Here is a 10975-nt window from a genome sequence, read left to right as displayed (position 1 = left end):
ACTCAAAGTACCACTTCCTATGAAAATTGTAACCGGTTGCTTTTAGCCGGCACTTTGTGAGATTTGCACTCAAAACATAGGGGGGTTTGCAGTGATTACAGCACTTCTCTCTCTTTTCTTAGGAAAAAGACGATAAAACCCTCCTGGACACAGTGACAGAAAGTTTGCAGAACTCTAAACAGAGGATATAATTAGTGGAACCTGCTCTGCCTGGTCCAGCATGCAGAACAGCATTGCTGTGGCTGTGTAGTTTGTGTGGCTCAAAATGCAACTGCACTTGGCTTTTGTAATGGTCAGTTAAACAAGGTGGAAGAGAGTGGGGCTTCTGCTCAGCAGGGCCAGTTCTGATCTTTCCGTATTTCTTGCCTGTAAGTGGTTTCAAACAGCATGTGAAAGGTGACATTTCTAATACCATCTGTTAATGTATCTTAATGGTAGTAAAAGGATCCTAAGGCTGCTGTTTTCTCTTCTATGTATCAGTTTGCTTCTGCACTGGTCAATGAGAATCCCGCTTCTGAGTTCGGGAGGAGAGCTGGATTCTGTCTCCTTATTTGTCTTGTCCCCAGATAGCTCGGCAGGATCTCTGTGATGATGTAAGCTTTGTTATGTCAGACTGCATAAACATACAGTGAGCGATAAATCTGAAGTACTTAAAACCTTGCAATACTAAGACAGTAAACACAGTCTGCAGCTTTGCAAATCAGGGAGTCACTGTGTGAAAGAGCTGGTTGTAGCAGGCAAACTTCAGATCCAGAAGGGTCTGGTACCTTCACTGCTGGTGGGCAAGACTAGATAAGTAATTAGAACATATCTGAACCATTGAAGGATTGATAGAGAGACAGATACATTTATATATATTAGTGCTGGTTCTTTTAATTCAGAGTGAATTCTTCCTAGAGCCTCTTGTGGAATATAAGCACAACAGTGGCCAGCCACACACACATGTGGAGTCCAAGAATATTTTGCCACCTTTGTTCCACCTGGATCTAGGAAGGAGGTCTGTGGGAACTAGATGCTCCTTCCAGCAGGCCTCTGAGTTTTTGAAAGGAATTGTAAAAGTCAAAGAAGCACCTGCTTTCCCCTGCTGTTACTCCTTTGGGCTGCTTTGAAAAGAACTTGGTAGTGTTTCTGCCTGTTACTGATTCATTCTTGTGCCAGGAACTGCTCCACTTCAGATGGGGAGTATGGAGGAATCGCTGTTAAGCCTGTACGCAGATCCATTTAATGGACTGGGAGCTCTTACTCTGTGCTTCTGTGCTATAAATCCTTGAAACCTGTTCCACTGGTGACAGATGGCCTGGTTCAGGATTAATGAAACCAAATATCTGTGCCACTGCATCAAACACAGCTGAGGAAACTGGCATCAGATCCTCAACCAGAGAAAAATGTCCATGCTACCCTACTTTCTCCCCTGGAAATTTTGCTTAGGAAGGGAGGGAAAAAAGACTTGGCCATTTGTCTGGGATTTCTGGGCAGTGAGCAGCCTTCCCAGAGCAATCCTTTGCAGCAAGCTGCCTTCTCCCTGGAATTGTGGACAAATGGCCATTGTAAGCAGGACTGGCTGGAGCAGCAAGGGCGAGTGTCCTCCAGGGCTCTGCACCCCAGGGAGCTTGGGGTGCATTGTACCACCAGCCAGGCATCATCAGCACAGCGGTACCTGGTTGGTTTGTGTTGGATGTGCTCATCAGTGTGCATGTGACGGTGTTTCAGGGTTCCCCAGATAGGAATGCTGTAGCTGGCCATGACAGCGCCTGTCTGCTTCAGTGGGACTCTGGGTAGCTTCAGGGCTAGAGAGGTTCGGTAGGCTGCTGTCACAGAACCAGTGTGCAAAAAGACACTGCATCTACACAGTAAACATACCCAGTAAATTAATATTTTTAATTGCTGTTACATACAGAAGAAATGAGGAAAAAATACATTCCAAACAAAGAAGTAAAATAGTAAAATAAGCACAAAAATGTGTTAAGAAAAGATCCCAGATCAAGTGGCCGTACTGCATGTGGTGACCTTTACAATCACGGTAAAGGAAATAAGTGCTGGAGACTTTCAGACGTGGCAAAAAGCTGACTCCCCCAGGGAGAGCAGCTGCTTCAGTCACATCTTTCAGTGCACTCTGTCTGGAATGCGTGGAAGAGGGGCCGGAGTGAGAGGCTCGCAGGGATACAAGACATGGATTTAGTGCTCAGGACAGACCAGTGAGTCCTGCGGTCTCAGCCAGGCAGAACTACTGCTTACCCAATGGCATTTGCTTTTTCTTTCCTTGGTTGTTATTGTTTTTTGTTTGATTGTGGGTTGGTGGTTTTTTTTTTGTTGGTTTGTTTGTTTGGTTCCATTGTTTTCAAATTCATTCTTTTAAAAAGGTTTCCACTGGCCTGACCCTGCCCACACTGTAGGCCTGGAGCAAGGCTTCCAGTGTAAACTAGGAGCAAGGTCTGGCCCAGCAGAAGCCTGCAAGAGGAAGGTCTAGATCCATGTGTTTGTACTGATTCAGTACTCTCACCCAACAGGCTGGATTTGGTTTCTTGATTTTCAGCTGTCAGGAAAAGATTTATTTTATTTCCTGTTGCTCTGTCTTTTAACTGATCCAAACAGGCCCAGGCGTTGCTCCTGCTGCAATCTTGGCTGCTTGGCCCCTGCATCCCTCTGGTATGAGACCGGCTGCAAGGGTCTGCAGTTGGCCTTGTGCTTCAGCCTTGCTGTTGAGCTCTCACACCACTCCAGTAGCTCATTCTACAGCAGCATAGTGTCACCACGAAAACAATACAAGCCATAGAAATTTTGGCATTCCTGCCAACTGGCCACCTTTTTTCATTTGTGGTCTACCTAGAGTCATGTATTTTTATTCTTTACAATAAGAGCAAAAATAAAATAACATTAAGAAAATGTCCTCCAAACTAAGAAAACTAGAACCCATCATACATTTTAAAGAAACAATAAAAATTTGCATTGTGTTTGCTTCTGAGTTCATATTAAGATAAGATTTAACTGCAGCTGCTTCAAAATTATGGTCCATTTCACATGTACACAGCTCACGCTCCTTGGTGAGTAATTCCTTGCCTTCATTTGTGTTTGTACAGCAGCTAGTGGTACCAGAAACAAGTAGTTTGTAGCTGTGGTCCAGATTTGAAATCAGTGAACTGTGGCATTTTTATAGTCATTGAGAACATGGTGATGGCTTAGAGCTGTATTTCTAGATCTACTTCTGTTCTGAACCCTCGGACTGATGGTACAAGCACTTCCTTCACTGCAGAACCTGCTACTTCTTTGATTCAGGTGAAAAGGAAATGGAAATAATTCAAGAAGGATGTGTCGACCTTATTGATTCTAGCAAGGCCTTCCCTCTCTGCTGATTTTAAAGCCAGTAAACTTACAATCACAGAAATTAATCATCCCTTTTTAAGTTGTCCCTTGAAACTGAGCTGACCTTCTGCAGGATGAAGGTTGAACAGAATGACTTTTTCTGTTCCAGACTTTCCAACAGCCATCGCAGACTATAAGAGCACTGTGTTTTGACTGGGTTAGATTTATTCTAGCTAACATTCAGGGATGAGACTAGACTGCAAAATTTGGATACACAGTTCACATCTAAGAATTTGGTTGAGGCTTTTAGAAGAACCAAAAACCATTTGCAAAACTGAGATTAGAGTTCAGACTTCTAAGCTAAACCCTCCTCAGAGTTCAAGTGTAGCTGAGCCCATCCTGTTAGACAGTATGAATAAATATTTTTCATTTGCTTTCCATCTGATGCAAACCGAAAAGGCAGTCACACATTCCATGCTTTAAGAGAAGTCCTGCAGAGGCCTAGAAGCATTTTTAACACTACAGTACATTAATACTTGGGACATATAGCACTTTACATCTTCAAAGTGCTGTATGAGCATTAATCCTTACAGCATCCTTGTGAGGTAGGCAAGTGCTAATACTCCCATTTTAGAAATGGGATGAGAACAGACAGAGGGGTCTTGGTCCCCTGCTGTTGTAACCTGGCAGAGAGTGCTGATTCTCATACACTCAGCCTATTTACACCAGATGAGGACCTGGCCCCCAGAAATTTAAGTAACTTACCCAAGGCCACAAAAGGAGCGAGCATGGATAAAAGGCAGGAGAAGTACCTGGGAGGAACATGATTATGGTGCCTCTGCTTAAAAGAGCCCCTGTCTGTATCCAGAATCCAAGCAGAGAGAACAAGGCACCTGCCACTGAGCTTTGCAGTTGCTGTTTGCTTTGATCTTCTTCTTCTGAAACAGCTCCCAAATTACCATGACAGCAAGATGAAAACTTACAGGTGTCAGTGTCAAACTATGGCACAAGAAAACTTAAAAGAATCACTAAAAAATCTGCAGTTTGTCCTGGGAATTTTAAATACATAAGTATAAATATATCTGTTGTCTCCATTGATTACAACATGAAATTTTCAGCAATCTACTTAAAAGCCACGTTAGAGTAATTCTTAAACCAATCAGCCTTACAGGTGCCTCAATATGGAGGAGTAAGAAGCCATGTATTAAGCACGAATACTTTTTTTTTTTTTTTTGGCAGCGGAGGAGTAAAGCCGTTAATATCCTATGGCTTTGTTCTACTCAGCCTGCCATTTCTAAACCACCTTCACCCTGTTGACATCAGTGCAACTGGCACAGCCCAGTAGCATTACTAGCATTTAAAAACCTGCTGCAATTAGTATTGCTTCTTGGACTCACTGGGAGTTGTGTGAGCAAAGACAAGGAGGATGTACCTACAGAGAGAGATGTACAACTGAAATATATTCTCTGCATTTCCAATTAAAGAGCCAAAGGATCTTTGAGTGGGAGATAACTACAGTGTAATAGAAGAGAACAAAAGTAATTGCACAATGTGTTTAGACTCAAGTGACCATAGATGGGAATTGCAAAGCAACTTTTGAGTACAGCATCCTGTAAAGAACGCCTCTGTACTTTGCAAGCACCAGAACTGATGCTTCTGGGGCCAGGAACGCTGCATTACTGGGGTGCTTCATTCCCCCTGTAACGTCCCTGGGCCAAAAAGCAGGTGCTACTCAGAGACTTTACCCCCCAAAAGAAGAGAAGAATAGCTTAAACCTTTCAGTTTTACAATGCAGAGAGACAGCAGGAAGGTCTACAACTGACTGGTGGTACCATAGACAGTCATGTCCTTTGCACTTCTTGTTTGCTCCCTTTCATAGTGAAGACTGCCCTTGCTGGGGTTAAGGGAAGAGTTTTAATCCTGTGAAAAGACATTTAGCAGTCTCTGAGCAACTGCTTAGTGTTTCTCAGGGTTTCTGAAACTCAGAACTGTGTCAAGTAAGGGCATCAGCTCATCTCCTCCCAGCAGGAAAGACACCCTTCAGGAAAGTGGTCTCACACAAGTAATATGGATTAAAAGCAGAGAATGCATGGTAAGAGAGAGATTTGAAGATTAAAAGCCTTCACTAGCAAACCTCTGAGCCAACTAGGACTCTCTCGGACTTTGTATGCTGAGGGCTCTGCCTCATGTTCCTGGGCAAGCTGACACCGTTGCTTCACTGGGATGGAGCCAGCATGGCTGGCTGGGATATGTCCCAGCCAGCCCCTGCCGGGTGAGGGGATGATGAGGGGGCAGCAGCCCACTTGGGCTACACGTGCTTCTGCTGTCCTAACTAGTGTCACCTGCAGACCTCTGCAACCAGAAACTGCACTTCTGACAGCCAGTGGGTTAGAGAGAGCAGGTCTCCTAATGACACTTAGAAGATCCTTTTTTTGCAAGTTTCCACAGAACTTAGAAGTGGAGCAGGACAGCAAAGAAAGCCAAGATGAAAAAGCACACAGAAAAGCAACTCAGCTATCTTCAGGAAAGGGAAGATGGCTCATTTCTGGAGGGAAAGAAAGAGATAATGGCTCAGATTGAAATTCTAACTTTTAAATCGCAGAATGGCTGAGGTTGGAAGAGACCCCTGGAGGTCACCAGGTAAGCTCATGGTGCACGGACCTTCTCTGAATAACTGCTGGATCAAGTGTGCTGGACTGACCCAGACTGAAATGTGCTCTTTGTTTACATGCTGGGAGAATGGTGGGGTTCACCTCAAATGCTTAGATTTCCTCTTAGCTCAGTCAGTCTGTTGCAGGAAGAGATTTGCAAACAGTCAAGCTTAGTAACAGAGGCTACACTGCAAAGAGCTACACTGCAGGGTTCAAGCTGCGGCCAGGAGATAAGTAATGCTGATGAATGAAGATGTTTTATGGCTCTAAATTCCTTTGCCGTTTACTCCAGGCAGGCCCCGATACACCGGTGAATGAATACTGACAGTATTACACAACAGCGTTAAAGGGAAGAGATTACACCAGACTGTGCTATTTACAATGTTTTCCCTCTCAACAATGCAGCTGACCTCTCTGAGAAGCAGCAGATGATTCCACGGGGTCAGGATGGTTAACCTAGATTTTTGTAATACTGGTTGCATTGGCACCGATGCACAAGTCATGGGGGGGCAATGCCTGTTCCACAGCCGGTCCCAACAGACAAGGCTGGGGAGGAACAGGAGACCCACTTAGCACCTCTCAGCACCAATGGAAAAGCTAGCAGGGTCAGTAACATTTCCTCAGCTGCCCCCTGACCCCGCTGCCCTCCCTGCAAAGAATTCCTGCTCTGCCACCTGTGCCAGGGACTTAGTGTCAGGCTTTTGCCTGGAATGGTCTGGGCACGGAAGGTATGGCAACCATGGTACTTTTCATCCCACGAGGACAATCTGGAAGGCTGCCCATCCTGTTTGCTCTGCCCGTACAAGATTGTGCAAGGTGTTATTAGGACCTGCGTGGATTTGAGTCACGCGCGGTCTGTTTTGGTTGTCCCTGTTTGGCTGCAGGTTTGAAGAGGTGTTAGAACCCTTCGCTACCTCCTTAGCATGCCCGGATGCATTCTTTGTGTCTTAAAAACAAGCCACTGGGGGAGCATCTCAGCCCACAGGAACAGCAACAGCCCTGGAACGGACAGAAGGGAAGACCACATTTAAGAGAGTTTCAAACAGCAACAACACAGCTTGCTGTCAGATATCCCAAATAGCAGGAAAAAATACACATACAATCACAAATCAATCTGGTATTAAAAGAAAAAAAAAATAGGGCAAAGTCTTTCTATATCTTTTTAAGAGAGTAAAGACAGAAGTAATCTTGCTTCAGCAGATGGGCAGACAAACCAAGTGAAGAAATTTGGGTCAGAATGAAACCGGCTTTCCCAGCCCTGATGGCTCTCACATTGTCACTACTCTGTGCGAGTTTAAGAAGGAAGAGGCAGGCACTTTGAACACACAGGACTGTGCTTTTCACAAAGCTCTGCTGAAAAGGGGCTTTCCAAAAACAAGTGGTGCGAAGCTGATCATCTACCACCAGCTGGCAAAACAGAACAATCTACAAAATCAGGGCCCTGACTAGCCATTTCAGACATGGGAAATGCTCACACAGAGATTCAGAAGAGATGCTGCAAGCAGCAGGATCATAAAGCTTAACGAGTATATGGAATGTTATCTGTTAGAATACTGGGAAAGGAAGATGTAAAGATTTAGATTCCTATCTGCTGTACTAGACACAAATAGGATGCATCCTCCAAGTCCTGCTGTAAAAATCAAAATTCCTCATGTGCCCATGACAACTCAGCTGTCACTGGTGGCTGCTCACAACACATATTTGCACACGTATGGTGGGGCAGAATGCCATGGCCTAGCTACCTAGACGTCCCTGAAATCCCACCAAACTCTTAAGTTCTGCCATATGTGTTGACATCAGCTGGTGTCCGCAGACCTGCTCTGGAGCAGTGATCGGCCACAATCAAAGCACACAGCACTTCATCTCAGTGCATCTCCTGCTCTGTGCTCTCTGCCTGGTGTTTTGCTTTCATTCTGGTTCTACTATGGGCTGCCCCACATGCTGCTGTTCACTCCAAAGCTCAGCCCTCATCTGAAATTGCTGGTTTTACTCTTGCTGCAGGCTTCCTTTTAGCAGAGGCTCAAATAGCTCCAGTTTGTGCACTGAGTTCGTAATGCACAAAAACAGACTAACTTAAACGTTGGTTAAATTGATTTTACCTATGGCTTTAGCAGAGATCTGTGCCTGTCTGCCTCCTATTGAAAGCAAGTCTCCTAGCACAGTGTGTGGCCAAAGCTTCTTTCCGTCAGCCCTCCTAATTCCCAGACATTCAGCATCAGTTTCAAGACTAACAAGTAAAATGCAGTAGTATAGCACTTCCAAGGAGGAAAAGTTGGATGAGTAGCTACTGCAGGGACAGTCTAAGCTTTCTGATGTGGACTCCACACTGAAGTAAGCTATATTCAGAGAAAGCCATTGAAAATAAAGCCCCAAAGGTAATGCTTCAAAGAAGCAAAATCAACATCACCAATATGCCTAGAGAAATGGAGATCTCTCTCAGGGGTGAATGCAGCTACAGCACCTGAGATATAACCCACATTGTTCACAGACTGTTGGCACTCCACCTAGCTCCTCTTTTTGAAGTCCTCTTCATCTCTGCTCTCTACAGCTGACAGTGCAATAAGCATTTGAGCTGCATAGTAAGTAGCCATGATGATGACACGCGAGTAGGGCACAGGAAAGCAGAACTTGTTAACTGCAATGGTCAGATCCGACACCATGAAAAGCATCGCGCCGATGCAGGCCGAGAGCTTGGTCCATGTCCAGAGGTCGTTGCACAGCTGCATGCCGGCGACTGCTCGCCAGCCCATGAAGCCAATCAAGGCGATGTAGACAGCTACCAGGTAGGTGAATGGGCCCGAGAGGTAGGAGTACAGGAAGGCATAACAGGAACTGCAAACAAGGCCCATCAAGAAGCCGGCCTTCAGGTCCAAAGGCTTCATGCCAAAGGCTGAGGAGTACAGGATGTGTGTAATGGCGAACATTAGCAGACCTAGAAAGAGGCATTGACAAAGCAAGGGTGACTTTCATCAGTGATTGGCAGTCAGTAGCAAAAGAAAACGTGGCTATATTGGATGTGAAATATACAGCAACAACTACAGGCATAATGTCCTTCCTGTGCTACAACCTTTATTTGATTTCAGCAGGAACCCCACTGAACACTTGGGACCATTTTAATATAAAAATCTGTGCATAGGAGATCAGCCTTAGTATCAGGCTTCTGCCCTAAGAAAATACCTCAGTGCATCTACAGCTGCAGCTGAGTATGACTGTTGTGGTTCAAGCCATTTTTGCCAAGAGGCCAGGTGAACCAAGCTGTTGCAGAAGAAAAGCTGGTTGCTTTTCACATGTTTCTCCTCCCTGCTTTGGATGGAAGAGTGGGAGCAAGGCAGAGCAAAGATCATCCCCTCTAAATATCTGTCATCTGAAGCATTTCACTCCTAGGTCACGTGTGGAACAGGAAGGCTGGAATCAGAGCAGTATCAGAACAAAACGTGAGAAGATAGTGATCCCTCTGAATTCAGACACAAAATCTGACCGTATTTAGTCACAAACCCAAAGGCAAGGCACTCAGGGACTAAATCTGGCTTTTACTCCATCTCTGCCCATAGCTAGGAGAAACCTAAGCTGGAAAGGAGCAGCTGACATATTTCAGGGACTTATACCAATGTGATCTGCCAACAATGTTATGGCTATTTGTAAGATTCAGAGGAACCTTAGCTGGAAACAATCAGTGAATATAAAATGCCAGCTTCTCTTTGAAGTGCAGCACCCCTGAGAAATCCCAGATGTGGTTACTGGAAGGTACGGCCCATGTGTTATTCACTCTCTACTAATCCATTTAACAAAAACTGTCACCATGTGTCGGTACAGCTGCTGACTACTACTTGTCTTGCCAGTTGTACGTAGTAGGCCCCAAACTGAGTCCAGCTCCTCTGGTTCCCAAGCCCACGTGTGGCACAGCTAAAGGCTGTTCCACTTCATCTGGGCAAGGTTATTAGAGTGGCTGGATGTTTTCATGTAGCTCTAAACCATGAAACAGATAAAAGGATCTGGGAAACTGAGTTCTCCAGCAGGATGCTTGTTTACGTTTAAAGCACAATGCTGTGGTATAAAGGGCAGCCGCTAAAACCTGCCGCTGGCAGACATCTCTTCATCCTAATGCTTGCTGAGGCAGCTTGAAGGGGAAGTGTCTCCCAGCCTTCAGGAAGGACCAGATGTCTGATGGAAGCTCAGCCACAGTGGAACAAGAGGGGAACCCACCAGAGGGAGAGGGCTAGTTGTGGGGTCTGGTCTGCAAGGTGAGAACACGGACAGTGTGAAGGAAGTGCAAAGAAGGGCAATGAGAAGGTGATGTTTTGCAGAGCTGTTACACATCATGAGCATAGCACTGAGAGAAAACAAGGAGGGATTTAGGACGAGCTGTTTATAGTGCAGGAAAGGTTAGAGCCATGGGGGTGGTAAGGAGGGGAAGGTTACTTCGCCCTAGCAGTGAGGAGTGATTTTTCCTTCAATGGCATTATGTGGAGAGTGCTGGGATGGGAACTGAAGAATGTGTTGTCCTTCATGCAGGCAGCTGGCAGCGAGGGGGAGGAGAGGAAGACAGGATGCAGCAGCCAAGCAGAAGCCCAGAAAGGTAGGAGGGGTTTTGTGATACATGGTGAGGCTGGCCACAAACAAGTCAGCTCTCAGGTTTGCTCAATCGACATCCGCAAATCAAGCCAGAAACTGGGGAAACCTGTGTCAGCTGTACAGGGAGGGGGGTGCATTTCTCTTGCATTTCTCAGCCTTTGGCTCAGCCCTCTGACCACACCAGACAGATCAGCCTTTTCCCTCTGTCTGCTTCCTTCTCCTCTCTGCTTTATTCTGGGCTACCTAGATGGAATCAGAGAGCCCAGGTTTCCTTCCCCCTCACTGCTTCTTGAGTTCCCCTCACACTGGCAATGAGTCCTTTCTGTTGGTCCCCGTCTTCTTCACCAAATGCATAAATTGTTTCTAAGCGTCTGCTATTAAAGGATGTGGATGTTCACGCTGTAAACTGTCTTCTAAATCAAGTAAGGCACTAGTCAGAAAATAGCTTGTTA

General features: G+C 45.5%; 1 protein-coding gene across 1 annotated transcript in view; it reads right to left on the bottom strand.

Annotated features, from left to right (window-relative positions):
• Window positions 1–1851: 1851 nt before the first annotated feature.
• Window positions 1852–10975, bottom strand: part of TMEM86A (transmembrane protein 86A) — a 28738-nt gene continuing 19614 nt past the window's right edge. Inside the window, exon 3 of the mRNA XM_035539967.1 lies at window positions 1852–8883. Within this exon, the coding sequence (XP_035395860.1) occupies window positions 8456–8883 (428 nt within the window). The 3' untranslated portion in view covers window positions 1852–8455. The remainder of the gene's footprint in view (window positions 8884–10975) is intronic.

Source organism: Cygnus atratus, chromosome 5 (assembly GCF_013377495.2).
Source record: "Cygnus atratus isolate AKBS03 ecotype Queensland, Australia chromosome 5, CAtr_DNAZoo_HiC_assembly, whole genome shotgun sequence".
Lineage (NCBI taxonomy): Eukaryota > Metazoa > Chordata > Aves > Anseriformes > Anatidae > Cygnus > Cygnus atratus.
The sequence above is the reverse complement of the archived record's forward strand: the minus strand, read 5'-3'. Positions and strand labels throughout refer to the sequence as shown.